At 35.1% G+C, this 15,230-nt stretch overlaps 1 protein-coding gene across 1 annotated transcript in view; it reads right to left on the reverse strand.

The window, feature by feature from the left end:
- The window catches only part of LOC131032568 (phospholipase D zeta 1), a 108,624-nt gene that overhangs the window by 57,689 nt on the left and 35,705 nt on the right, over window positions 1-15,230 (reverse strand). The window contains exon 6 of the mRNA XM_057963580.2: window positions 14,508-14,681. Coding sequence (XP_057819563.2) covers window positions 14,508-14,681 — 174 coding nt within the window. The remainder of the gene's footprint in view (window positions 1-14,507; window positions 14,682-15,230) is intronic.

Genomic DNA, 15,230 nt, shown 5'->3' on the forward strand with positions numbered 1-15,230 from the left:
GGTTTAAGTTGCCGTGAGGTATAGGGCCCTGCCCTACACGTTTTAGGAAAGGGGCTGGCCCTTTGGGCAGATTCCAATGTTGCCCAAGGCAATTGGAATCTGCCATTCCCTAATTAAAATCAACAATATGAAGTAATACTTATAAATTGAAACATATACAAATGAATTAGATTGAGTGGTACAATTCTTTAATGTATTAATTACCATTAGTATTATATTTGTTAAATAAAATCAGATTGTAGGTTAGTTGTCATTCTTTATTATCCAATTATTAGTGCATTAGGGTAGGCTAGCTGGATAGGGTGTCCAAGAGACCCTCCACCCTAGGCCCAAGAGCATATGCTACATCCCTCTTGGATCCATGTGGCAGGTGTTAAGCATCCATCATGGAGTGGCGTACACAGTGAGGTGTCCTATTGCTGTTCCCCCTCATCACAACCACCTCCTCTCTTAAGCCCAAGAGCAGAAGCTTCATCCCTCTTGGCTCCATGTAGCAGGGGTTAGGTATCCACTATGGAGTGGTGTACCTAAGAGAGGGTCCCACGTACATTAAGCAATGAGTTTGCAATTTATAAGTCTTGTAGGTGTTACAAGTTCCCTTAGTTTAACATTATTATATCATCATATTGATCATAATAGATCACATAGTATGAGTTCATAAATGAGCAGATTGGAGAATACATGCAGTGAATGATCATAACAACGATCTGCTATCGATAATAGTAATATGCACGAAACATCATACCAAAATATAGTCTTATCTTAACAATAGTTGCAAATTCGATCTCTTTATTATGTTCACCTCTTCCAGCATTGTTTGATGCCTTTCCTTTATATCTCTCAATGAGAGGGAGGGGTCACCTCTCTTCATCATGTATGCCCTTTGGCAAAAGACACACCCTTTCATCATTAGCACCCTTTGAAAGAGTGCAACTCTTCATTATTTCTGGCCTTTGAAAGGAACACAACTTTCCACAATCCAATCTGTACTTTTATTTAAATCAGATCTGCACATCTGATTTCCCAAATTATCCCCCTCAAATGAGGTTCTCTTCTCCCTTTTATATCTCATTTTTGAGGGAATCACAACTTTTTGTTTCATGTCTTTTGACCATTCATTAACTTAATTAAAATTTAATTATATTTAATTATATTCTTTCATATTTTTATTTTTATTTTATTATTATTATTTACAATTAAATTCTATTTCAAAGTGGGGACATTACACAAACCAGCAAAAACATGAATATACAACCTTGTTTCTACTGTGAACAGAGGAGGCAAACCACCTTCATATATAGGCACTGGGATTTCAATTTTGGCATGCTTCCAAACCACGATTTTTTACTTTAAAGCTAACTATATGTAGTATGTAGTACCCCTACTAGTTGAACTCATTAGACTCATATTTTCTTATTGGTTGTTTTTCAATGGATACATTACCATGACATATTATTCAAATTTTTATGACATTATGCTTTATTTGGAGATGAGATGTATAATTTATTTGCAGTATTTCAGTACTTGTGATTTATGGCATTTTATGTATTATTGCTATGTACTAACATTTTACTTTAATTATGCAATGTGAAATTATATGTTGTGTGTTTGCGAGTGTATTGGATGCAAGGGGACGATTTTCCTTCACTCATTTCGGTGAGACAGGGAATGTCGCAATTCTCCTTCATCGGTGTGTTTGCCGTGTTTTCTATATTATATATATGTATGCATGTGTGGTTCGGTGATGCAGGATATTGCAGGTACAAGTATCGGGTAGGTACGGGGTATCGTCTCCACCTGGCTTCACAGGTCTGAGCGTGCCTTATATTTTCCGATGGAAGTGGAGGAGATAGTAGTTGACCCTATTTTTACTCAGTTACACTCGTATAAGTGTCGTCAGTTAGTCGTTTTGTCAGTTAGTTCGGTCTTCGTATTTTGTCATTTTATCTTTTATGGGTAATTGCTTGAGATTTGTTTAATTTGAGTGTTTTAGTGGATTTAATTAATTAATTAATTAAGTTTATGAAATTATCTCATTATTGTATTGTTTATGCATTGAGATTATAAATTTAGTTAATTAAAGGAATTATTAAATTAAGCTGCATGGTATTAAAAATATATTTTTATTTTAAAAATAAATTAGATTAATTGTATTCTAAAGTTATAATTAAATAAATGAATAAAAGGATTAATTGGAATTAAAGTATTGTTTTAATTCTTTATTTAGAAAATTAATTAATTGGAATTAAAAGTATTGTTTTAATTCTTTATTTAGAAAATTAATTAATTGGAATTAAAATATTGTATTAATTCTTTATTTAAAAAGTTAATTAATGTGCATGAGAAAAGTAATGAAAGAATAATGTTTTAAATTATTGCATGTGATAAATTTAGAAAATAAAATAAATAAATTACTATTATTCTAAATTTAGGTTTTTTGTGAGAAAGCTATTGAACCTATAATTTTAGTTTAAATAGGGATTAGGTCTTTACTTTAGAAACACAGACAGGAACACACAGGAACAGGTCAAGAATTTAGGTGAAGAAAATTTATTGGAAGATATTGAAGGGATTAGGGCTCTTCTACAAATTCTTCCAGGAAAGCTATACCAAGTTGGATGAATTCTTAGTTTTGTGTTTTATTAAAAATGTTTCTATTTTTCTCTACTTGATGTGTGTGTAAAATAATTGCCAAATCCAAAACTCTCTTCTGGTGAATTCGAGTTTTGTTTGAAAACTCATGCCTGATGTGTATTTCTAATTTGTGAAAAGAACATAATTTTGTGAAAATTAGAAATAGGAGAAAAGGTATTTACCTGAAAAATGGTTTTAATTACCTTAACAAAATAAATTTAATTACACATTAAATTTATTTGGGTTAATTAAATTTGAAAAAAAAAAAATTGAAATTTTGTTAAAATGGAATTATTGGAAAAATATTGTTTTTTGTTATTATTGTTAAAATTTTATTAAAATGAAATTATAAAAAAAAAATATTGTTTAATTATTTTCCTGTTTAAAAATATATAAAAAAAATATATATAAAATAATTATAAAAAAAAAAAATTAAAAAAAAAAAAAACAAACAAACTGCACGGTAGCATCCGCTATCAGCGGTAGTACACAGTACTACCGACGGTAGCAGTGCTACCGGCGGTAGCTGCTACCTACGGTAGTAGTGCTACCCGACGGTAGCAGTGCTACCAAACGGTAGTACTAGCTACCGGCGGTAGCATAGGCTACCATGATAGGGCTTTTCGGTAATTGTAAAAGTGTTTTTTTTTTTTGTCTTTTTAAATTAAATTCTAAACCCTGTTCACTGTTTCGAGTTTCGGACCCTGGGGATTAAATAAATTAAAAATTATTATTATATGTATGTATATAGATAAATATATGTATATTCATATATGAGTTTATATATATATATATATATAATAATAGATATGTTTCTTTTGGTAGTTATTATAATATTTTAAATATTATTTAATTACAGTTTGGAATGTTAATATAAATAAATATGTTGAAAATACATTAGGAGAATTATTTGTATTTTAAATCTTTTTGGACAAATGACAAAGTGAATGTTTTTTTTTAAAAAGTTGTAAATTCTTGTTATCTGGAAATTTGTAAATTGCATGTCATTTATGCTTTGACTGTTTTTAAGGAAAGATTGCCTGTAATAGGATCTTGCGTATAATGTGTTCTCAGTCAAGTTTTATTGCAATTTTGATTAAATTGTCATTGTGTCCTATGATATTATTTCTCCTAGACCAGGTGTTGTTGTATAACCTATTTGATATGAGTCATTGTGTGTCTTTGTCCAAATGGTCATTCTTGGGTTGGTATTTGTGTATCCATCACCTGTGTTTGTCAGGATTGTTTATGGTTGCCTGTTTCGCCATAGAGTTCTCGTAGAGAGAAACATTTCCTATTAGTGTCCTAAGAGAGAGAGTGGCTTTCGAGCGGGGGCCGTGCCCAAAGTGGATGACAGGATAACCCATCGAAAGTTAGTTAAAAAGTGATAACCTAATAATTGATTAGGGGGTGGGTAGATTTAAATATTAATTAAGATAAATGTGCCTCGTGCATAGATGAGTGCTTGTAAAGGGCTCATGATGTTACGAGAAGGCCTGGAATGGCAAACTTACCACCTTGTCTTCACGAAAGGATTGGTAGGGTCCGCATGAGACTTAGTTGGAACCGGAGGCTCGGGAGAAGTTACCAGGAGAAACCTGAGTATGGGGGCCGGGACCTATGGAGGCTGTACCATGGTAACCATCAAGCTATGCGATGACACTCTCTTCTTAGAGTCACTAGTGTTTTGTGAGTTGTGTTACATGGATGGTTGCAGAGTCTTGTAGTCCTTTTGTACTTGTCTTGCTTTGCTTGCTTGAGGGTTTTCTACTATCTCCTAGCACAGTGGGGTGGTTCCATTTCGAGATCACATGGTCGGGTGGTAGTGCCACTTCCCATCGAATGTTCTGGATTGTATCTTTAGGCGAGGAAAGACTTTGCTGGTGTTCTTGGATCGTGGTTTATGTACCAACTCTTGTTCGAGATCATTGTTCAGTTGAGACCTTGTGGTCATTGTATCAGACTGTTATGTAACCTTGATATTGTATCCTTGTAACCAGTGATATTATTGGAAGCCATGTATTTATGGATATTGTAATATTATTATGTCAGTGAAATAAATGTTATTGTTTTGATCTTATGTTTAAATGGTTTATGGAAATTGGATACATTGGAATACTTTTATTTCTTTATTATGAAATTTGGATGTATGTGTAGTTTTAAACTTAAGAGTTCAATTTATTTAATTAAATGGATTAACTGTGGTGTTAATATAATCAATCTATGAAAATTAATCTTCGTTGGTTACCCTTACGAAAACTTATGATAGACTTCCGTTGTGTTGTTAAATGTGCAATGATTATAGTTAGTACACTTACTCTTTAACAAAAAAAAAAAAAAAAATATTTCACCCTTTAGTTGCCTAGTTGTGTTGTTTTCCTTTAGGGTTCCTGGCGGGGCATTACATAGTATGGTGCACATCACTCTAGATTAGGCCAAAATGAAGATGCAATGGAGGAGATTTTGAGTGGCAAAGCCACTATTGGTGTGCACCTTGGTTTCTTGAGCTCATTTATGATGCTTGAGAGAGTATTTTGATGGCTTAACTATCTAAAAGGTGTGCCCTATTATTGTTGTCTTCATGCCTGCTTTATGACTTAAGATTGGGTGAGGTTCATGAGATTACTGCCAAGTTTTTGATGTCTGGCAAAGTTTAGTGATGGTTTTGTCAATCATAAAGTGTCTCTTAAATGAGCTGGCATAACACTCCACTTAAATACAGATTTCATAAGACAGCCATTTTTTGACTTATGCTATGACACACTTCATTAGGCATATTGCCAAGTTATACTTGGTGCAGATTTATAAACTTATTGCTGGTTTTCTTTAAACTGCTAGCAGAATTTTTCTTAGGATTAACTCTTGAACATATGCAGTCAACCTAAAAAAAATTATCATCTTTCGTAGGCACACTTTACTTATGTTGTTGGTGTCTTTTCTCATGAGCTGGACAGAAGTTTATTATGGCAAATCCATTTGAGAGGTGCACTTCATTCCTATTTTCTATTGTTGGGTGTACTTCAGTAAAACATTCCCACACTTTGGCAGAGAAATAAGGTAGTTAAACTAAGTAAAGAGATCATCATGACTCAAGCATCCATATCGGACGTGGTCCTAGAAAAATTTGTATCTATACACACTACATGACTTTCTCTTTACCTGTAAGCAAATCTGTAGTGAATGAAAAATTAAATGTTCTAGTCAAGGAAGTGGAGCTTGAGGATTTTGAAAACAAACTTCTAGACAACAAGGAAATCAACATTTTGGAAGTCAAAAATCTTAGCCAAATGGTATAATGCATAGACAAAGCCAATTTTGGGGAAGCTAGAAAGAAAAGGAAAGGCATTCAACAAGGAGGAAGTGGCAATGGAAACTCAGTTGAAACTTATCACCATGAATCTAAGATCTAGAAGTATATCCCTTCCTAAAGGGCAGTTAAGATTATCTCATGAAATGTTAAGTGGCTTAAATGACCCCAAAAAGGAAACTTAATTGAGTATCAAAAGGATATATCCAATGTAGATATAATTCTTCTACATGAATCAAAACTGAATCAAAGTGAAGCCAGTATCTTGCTAAGAAACTGCAAAAACAAGAATAGTGAATTTGTGGAAGCAAATTGCGCGTCTAGGGGACTTGGCATCCTTTGCTCTCCAACCTTAGTCGCAGTCATAGTTGTAGGGCGAAATTGGTAAGTTAGTAAGGTGCCTAGTTTTTCTTGAAAGCTTTATTTATTTTCTCATCAATGTTTATGGGCAAATTGATGGTGCATGTAAGAAAATGGTCTGGGATCAAATCTTGATCATTGTATCCTCTTATCGACGAATCGGTTAGCATTGGTGAGGATTTCAATTCCATCCTTGGTGATTTTGTTAAAAGGGGTGGAGTAACATAGGCCACACAATCATAAAAGGACTTCTCAAAATTAGTGAATTGCAATGGATTAGCGGATAAACCTCCCAAAAACAGCTCCTTCACATGGACTAGTAAAAGAATTGGATTTAGCAATATTGTTGAAAGATTGGATTGTTATTTGTATAGTAATAATTGGCTAAACTCTTCCTTTTAGTCAAAGAGTTCCATCCTTCCCATCTCAAGCTCGGATCACCATCCAATCCAACTCTCCATTTTGAATGACCACCAACCTATAAGGAGCCACATCAAGTTCTAAAATACATGATTCAAAGCTATAATATTCTTGGATTTAGCCAAAACTGGTGGGTAAATGCCCCTAGGGTATAAGGACCATAGATGTATATTTTTTTCAAGAACCTAATACATGTCAAGAATTTGAAAGAATGGAACAAAATACATAACAAAAATATCTTTGCAAAAAAGGAATATGTGGAAGCTGAATTGACAAAACTCATTGAAGAGATCCTAATCAATAGGGTGAACCAAAATTTATACCATAGGAAGAAATTGTTCATGTCATGACATGTAAAAAAATTTGGCTAGAGACGAAATCTTTTAGGAGCAAAAATCTAGAGAATGTTGGTTAACAGAAGGAGACAAAAATACAAAATTCTTTCACAACACAACCAAAGTTAAAAGGAGCGTCAATAGTATTTTTCTCTTTTTGCCAAATGCCATTGGTTGTTACAGATCCCTTAGAGATCAACACTAAAGCAATAGGATTTTTTGAAGAATTATTAAAAAATTTGGAGAGCTTAGACTTGAGAAATCAAGGTGATTTACTAAACCATATCCCAAGATTGGTTATAAAGATCACAACAATATGATGATGGTACCCTTCACTGAACATTAGATAAAATTTTCTCTTTGATAGTTGCATCCGAATAAGGATTCTATTATGAACTTCCCCACAAGCTTCTTCCAAAAGTGTTGGGGGATTGTCAAAAAGGAGATATGGGTGGCTACTAAAGAATATAGAAACACAAAACATTGTGGAACGATCATAACAACACCTTTATTGCTCTGATTCCAATTAAGGACAATATTTCATCTTTTGCAAATTATTAACTAATTTTGTTGTGTGATACAATGTATAAAATTATTTCTGAAGCCACAGCGAACAAATTTAAACTTCTTTTGTTGGATATCATTTTTAAGGAACAAAGTAAATTTGTTCCAAATATATCTATTACTGATGGCATTATAATGACACATGAGCCTCTTCATTAGTACTTACAAAGAAAGAAAAGTGCATGATTGTCAAACTAGATATCAATAAAGCTTACAATAGAGTAGATTGGTAGCTTTTAATGAGAATGATGGAAAATTTTGGCTTCTATCGAGAATGGATAGATGGATATAAGGTTGCATCTCCTGCCCAAGATTTTTAGTAATTATTAATGTCAATCCTTCTAGCTTTTTTCAACCTACCAAAGGCCTTAGTTTAATGTCCTTGGCAATTATTGATGCAATATTGGTAAACAAATTTAAATATATTTGAAATTTTAACCAAGTCCAAAATTAAATCTAAACACTAAGGCAAATATTTTGCCGTTTCCTATTCAAGGTTTAACTTAGAACCTTAGAAACCCTAAAAGGAGACATTTTTTTATCAGCAGCATTATCAACCCCATATTCTTGACTTTATTATTTTACCTAGAATAACAAACCCTAATCTATTATCTCTGAATCTATCAAACCCAAAAAACTCCCCTTTTTACATTTATGCAGTATTAAATACCCAATATTACCCAATTGGTTCACAAATAAGATAAACAGAAAATTTAGATGTACACCTAAATTTAATAATCTAAGAATGTAAACATTAATTTGCATTCATTGATACCTAGGCATATAAATGGGATTAACATCAAGATAAAACTATAGAGCCTTAACTTGCATTATGCAAGATTGAAACCCATTAAAAAATGAGGTTATGGCAGCAACCACAACAATATGCCTCGATAATAGATACACTGGCTAGACAACTACAAGACAAGCTGAAATACAATGGCTTGCTCCCAAGGCAACCTGCAATTTGAACCAATTAGAGATTTCTATAGATCCATCACCAATAAAGCTTGAATGTGCTCTCCATGTGAGACCACTCCTTCAGCCAAAGGGGTTTCGTATTCTGACACAATATCTACAAGGTTCTTGCCCTCAACCCCCTCCAAATCTGCCAGTTTTCATCCACAGATCAAGGTGCTTGAACACTTGTGCACACAACAAGTTCTGGTTAGGATTTTTGTATATGTTCCATCGTCACAAGAGTAGTACACAAGTACTAAATGTACTTATTGAGCATTTTTTCCCCTTGAATCAAGCCTAGAAACATGCTTAGGTTTGTAGAAATGGCCTCAAAGGCATGGACAAATGTCCTCTGCAAACTCCAATTATCCTCAAAAATATTGGAAACAATTGAAGTTGTCTTCTTTGTTTGTACAACTCAATGTACATGTGGAACCACGTCCTCATTATTAACTGATACTTGTGTAGCCACTGGAACCCTTCTAGAAGGTGCATCGTCAACTTGTGCATTAGTGGTTGTCCAATCACACAAGGAGGTAGGTGTAGGATGAACAGAGAGAAGAGGCGAGAGTGTTGGAGTTCAAGTGTTGGGGATACCCATGACTCATAGCATGAATCAAGGTTCAAGGTTGGGATGGGAGGCATGCTAGTGAGAGTCCGACTCTCCAGCAAGGGTTTACAAGAAAGCAAGGTTTGGCAGAGAGGTATGACGATATCAGAAACTCTAAAGTCTCAATGAAAGAGGAAGTAAAGGCCAAAGATAGATGTGAGTTACACTCGGATAAGTTTGACACTCAAACAAGCATAAAGGAAAAGCAAAGATTGGAGAAAATACATGCCAAGATGAGGAAGTCCAAAAGTTCAGCCGGCTCCAAGGAAAGTTTGGAGACAAGAAAGAAAACATGGATGAGGAACCTAGAAACTTCGAGAACTTACACAAACTTAGAAGATCGGCCATGCCTTCATAGTTAGAAATTTTAGGGGTCTTAGACACATGGGAAATGGAAAGGAGGAATACATACATAATATTTAATTATTAAGATGCAAGAGTTAGGAAATGAGCATTTTGGCTCACCGCATAAATTATAGAAAAAGGGGGATATGACTATCACATTTCCTAAGACCAACTTGCAATTCTAACAACAAAATCTATAAAAGAAAGTGATTTTAAACACTCGGCCCTTGTACATATTAATAAATATTTAATTTAGTATATGATTTCAACTTTTGGGTGCCTAATTTCAGGTTCCTATTTTGGGACCTAAGATGGGCCACACACTACATGAAGGAGCTTGTATTTATTGTTTTTTGCTGGCCATTGGAGGGCATGCTGTTTTGGCAAGTCTCCCAATTGTGACGCTTGCAAGACAAAAACCCTGTCAAGTGTGTAGAGGTCGGATGAAAACCTAACCCCTTCAAGAATTTTCCTACTTATGCATTCTATTTACCTAAGTTGTGATCCATTTTCTGATGCAGATTTAATATGGTGAGTGTCATTTCTTGGCACTCCGAATTATTCTGATATTTTGACTGCCATTAAGGGTTTCCGTGGACAACAAGGACCATTACCAGATTTGCTGATAGCGGGCAGACCCAGTAATCTAGTGCACCTACACAAGGAATTGATATTCCAAGCGCTGCATTATTCATAAGAAGAAAGGGCAGATCCAGTGCATAGCAAAAGGTTTGATTCCATTCACTAGCAACCATTTCCAGATCAGACCTGCAGATACATTGTAAGATGCTGCTACAAGTACTCAGAACTGACTCATCTAAGTACCAAATTTCCTAGACGACAGGACTATCAAGGACACCTGCTAACCAAGCGACCTGTGATTTAAGGGGTGACATATTGAGAGATCCACACCTCAATTCATTCTCTAAAGACTGGAGAAGACCCGCAACATTTTGGGAAACTGCAATCAGAGATTTCAGATCATCTACCTCAGATCATGACACTCCAAGGAACAGACCCACTCAGGTCAAGGGATATCCCATTCTCATTCTAGCGTTGGCACCTACATGTAAACTCTATGTTCTTGTACAGACCATTATCAATCTTGAACAGTTATCAATGTCATGTTTGCAAATAAATATGTGTTCTATGACTTGTGCTTTTCATTATGTTTGTGTGAATTTGAGGTGGCTATCAATTAGTTGCTATATCCCTGACAGTGGAGTGTAGATTTTGATCTTAGACCCATTTTAACAGATCTAATTAAAATTTCTGAGGTTTATTTTAATGACACCTAGACAAGGTAGTCCAATCTTTTCTTTTCGTTTCTTTTCTTTTCATTATAATGATCAAAGCTCTTCTCAACGCTCTATACAGATGTCCTACAAGAAGAGGTTGTGGAAAGGTATACGGCCTTCCAGATGACCAATGTCATTAATGTGATTTCACATCAGCAATTTGCAAATGATACAATCCTATTTAGTGAGGCTAGCTTGAGTGGGGCAGTACAAATGAGGAACATTTTGGAGAAATATACTTTAGCCTCAAGAAAAAGAAATATTCACAAATTTGAGACTGTCAATGTGAATCAAAGCAGACAAAAGTAAATTGTTGGGTGCTTGGGATACCCAATTGATACCCTCCCTTGCAAATATTTCATGCTTCCACTTTTCAAAGGGCCTGGTCACTCTTCCCTGCAGGGAAATCTCCTAAAAAACTACTAGAATCAGATGTCTTCATGAAAACAAAGTGGCTCTCTCTAGCTGCCAATATCCTCATGTTGAAATCGGTCTTCTCTGCAATCCTGATCTATTTGCTGCTTTGCCTCGAGATACCCAACAAAACAAGCAAGATTTCCGAGCTACTCAAGAAAACCTTTATGTAGCAAAGAAATTCAGATACAAAGAAAGTTCCTCGTGGCATGGGACATTATTTTCTCCTCCAAGGTGTTTGGCAGGGAAGTTCGCAGCACTATGCTTTACAAAGCAAGGCCCTAGGTGCGAAATCATTTTGTGGGATATCTTCAAAACCCAATCTGAATGAGTCCAGAATACTACAAAAGAAGTACACTGACTCCACCAATTCATTCTAAATCCTCACAACCATAGTAGGAAAACTCAACAAGTATTTGACTGACTTTGCTGCAACTCGCAAATTTTCCAACTTGCTGAGCTGAGTCAATGCAATTCACAGGCCAAGACAAGAGTGAGTCAAGTAAAGTACCCAGCCAAATTTTTCTTGGTACTTAGCCAAGTTGTTCATTGAGACTCATGAGCTCTTGGCATGAACTTGCTTGGTAATGGGATAAAATAGAACCCACACATTTTCACTATTTCACATAATTTATGGTCTTATTTCACCCAACAGAAGACGTCTTTGGCATCCACGTAAGAAAACATGCAAATATTTTCATTTAAAAGGATATAGATGTTAAAGAAATTGAATTCATTTCTAAGTTGGATTCTAGAATTACTTGGACCTACTAAGAAAGTTGCTTTGTTGGCTCATGAAGCATCGTTTCACATAAAAAATGAAGTTAATGGCATTAGAATCGATGCACTTTTTATTATCGTTCTCAAAGCTAGCTTAATTTCCCAGGATTTTGTTAGAAGAATTGACCTAGACACTTATCAACACCCCAAGCATTATGCTTTGAGTTGGATCAAACAAAGTGTTAATCTGTTTGTTATAATGCAATGTAGAATGAAGCTTTTTGTTGGTTTCAAATTTGTTGATGAGCTACTTGAAGATGTTGCTCCTTTGGATGTATGTGTTGTTTTATTTGGTAAAGCCTACATGTATAACCAAAAAAAAAGTGTATTATCAATGGGAAATCGAGTACCACCTCATCAAGGGAGGAAAAAGCTTCATGTAGTTTGCTTACAAATGTTGATCAAATTCCTTCATCTTCAAGCACTTTATCATTACATTACAAGGGAAATTGAAGTTCCAGATTTTGATGAATGTTTATTTTGTGGTGCAAGACAAGGCAGCAGCCATCTCATCAATGGAAGGGTTCATCCTCCCTCTTGTCAAATCTCTATCGCTTTTGGAGAACAAAAGCCTCTGTATTAAGAAGCTAAGATCTATAAATGGTTCCAGCCCTGTTCTAGACTCCATGGCAAATTGAGGATACCTTTTGTCATAATTCCTAGAACAGGTTTTCTATTCCACCAAAAACTGAATACCATTGCATATTTGGATTCCTCTCAAAAAATGTGCAATTTCAAAAGGAAGCACATTGTTTCAAGCTCATAAGTAAAGTTATGGCTTTCAAAATTTGGAGAACAAAAGCCGTCAAAAGAAGCACATTCGCAAGTGTCAGTGGTGGCTTTGAACTGGCCAGAGTGGTTTTGATTCTTTGAAATCAACCCTTGCTCAAAGAGACAGTTTCACTCGTGCTCAGAAAAACATGCCATGACATCTCTTAGTCCTTTTGACTTCTTCATATGAGGTAAGGCTATACGTAGCCATTGTAAACTCAAATTGATCATTCTGGTGACATCTAAATAGGGATTTAGAATAGTTTATAAACATTTTCTGAGTTATTATGTGACAGCTGAGCAAGTACCAACGTAGTGGGGTTGTGAGTGTTGAAATATCTAGCTAGTATCGGATTCTACTATGCTAAATTTTAATGTTGCCTTTGGCAATTAAAATTTAAGTAATATGTGAGTGATTAGCTATTGTAATTTTAAATTGGGCCCTAAGTCAATGTTATGTAAAGTGTGGCCCCAATTTGTAAATTAAAAGGTGGTGCCAAAAGCAAGGAAATAAAATAAAAAATAAAAATTTTAAGTCGGCCTTATAGGCCCAGCCAAAGAGAGATTGAGTCTTGTATATAACAAGACTCAATCTACACATTCAAAGCACAAGCATTCCATTATCATGCGAATTCAGCTTCAGTCTACACAGCAAATTGCTACTTTGGAATCTACACAGTGAAAACATTAAGATTGCTATTTTCAGAGTCTACACAGCGAATTCATCACTCTATTCTGCTGAGCGGACTTGCATGCATTCGAACTGCAAATGGTATTCTTCATTGTTGACAAACCTGTGCGAACTTAGCTGGGCAATATATATTGTGAATATCTACCACAAACCGGGCTCACCACCTTGTGCAAAATGGAGTTATGCTCTAAGCGATATCCTCATACAAACATAGCATTGAATAAGATTCAGTTGCTGATGGATTTCGATCTGCACACCGGCATTGGAACAAGCTAGATGACTGTGCATCTGTCATTGATCAGATAAGTGTAATCTGCTAATCAATGAAAAAGGTTTTGATCTGGACTTGATGCTGGATTTTTCCTCCAAGAGGGAGGTTTTCCCAGGGTATTCTTGGTGTCTTGTCTCTTTTCTGTGATTGCTTTGTGTTATTTTTGAGTTATATCTAAATCTGATCACTAAATTCAACAGTGAGAGCGCTGTGGGGGACCATAGGAGTGGAGTCAGTACGTGATTCATGCTCGTTTCAAGCAAGAGCAACTTGCAACTGTGCATTGCCAGTAAGAGTTAGCTTAAGTGAAAGTTCACTCACATTTTTGCTGGAGCTTAGTCCCATATGTGGGTTTCTCTAGGAGAAATCTGTGTTTACACTCTATGATGATGCTTGTTCTCATTTTTCTGTTAACACTTGCTACAAATGTGTTCAGCTAATATAATCATTGTTGTCCCCTCAATTAATCTTTCATTTATGACGTATCAATAAAATATCCATGATGGTCTACAAATCAAGGGAGCAGATGGATAATATTGTATCCTGCACAGAATTGACATGGAGCAAATTTGGCAAAATAAAGTATTTACTCAGTTGATTATCCACATTCTAAATACATTTATATCATTAATTATTTCAATTCTCTGAGGTCACTGATGCAGAATACAAAGAAAAAAGTAAATAATCATTTGAACACCTAAAGCTAAAACTAGCATAACTGTGAAAACATAAACTCTTCAGACTCACCGTGAATCCATAACGCAAAGGATTACGTTCCTTTGACAGTTTTGCTAGACATATTTGACCATCTCCATTTCCATCTGAAGGAGAAAGAATATCAAAGACAATGATATCCAACAGAGTAGGATCAAAGGGATCTGCCAAAAGTGCAAGGAACCCAGGTTTTAGCACAGCCCACACCTACAAAAAACAAAGAGCCGTTAGCACTCTCCAACAAAGTTAAGCCAAGGGTGCATCCAAAACAAAAGCAAGTAGAAAAAAAAGCAATAATGCATAACTTTGAATTTCTATAATGTTGCATAAATAGGAGGTTAAAAATGTATGCGTGAAAGATCAATGAATTGCCTTTTGACTATGATAACCAGAGACAGAAAGAGGGAATCAAAAAGTTTAACCAGAATTCCTTTATATAGCAATGGTACACTATAAACAAACATATTAAGAATGAATGACATGTGTATATGTCGCCTCTGTGTGTGTAATACAATATATTGGTATAGCATATAAGCTCTCTTATCCAAAATGATCTGCATGTGGAGAAAATATTATGACTCGCTGAGGTGCCACCATCATACTCATTCTTTGCACGGGTGAAAGACAGTCAGGAAGCTACACATGCGTGTAATATAATATATTGGTATAGCATATAAGAACTCTTAACAAAATGATCTGCATGTAGAAATAAATATTAGGATTGCCGAGGTGCCACCATCATACTCATTCTATGCA

This window comes from Cryptomeria japonica, chromosome 2 (genome assembly GCF_030272615.1).
Source record: "Cryptomeria japonica chromosome 2, Sugi_1.0, whole genome shotgun sequence".
NCBI lineage: Eukaryota > Viridiplantae > Streptophyta > Pinopsida > Cupressales > Cupressaceae > Cryptomeria > Cryptomeria japonica.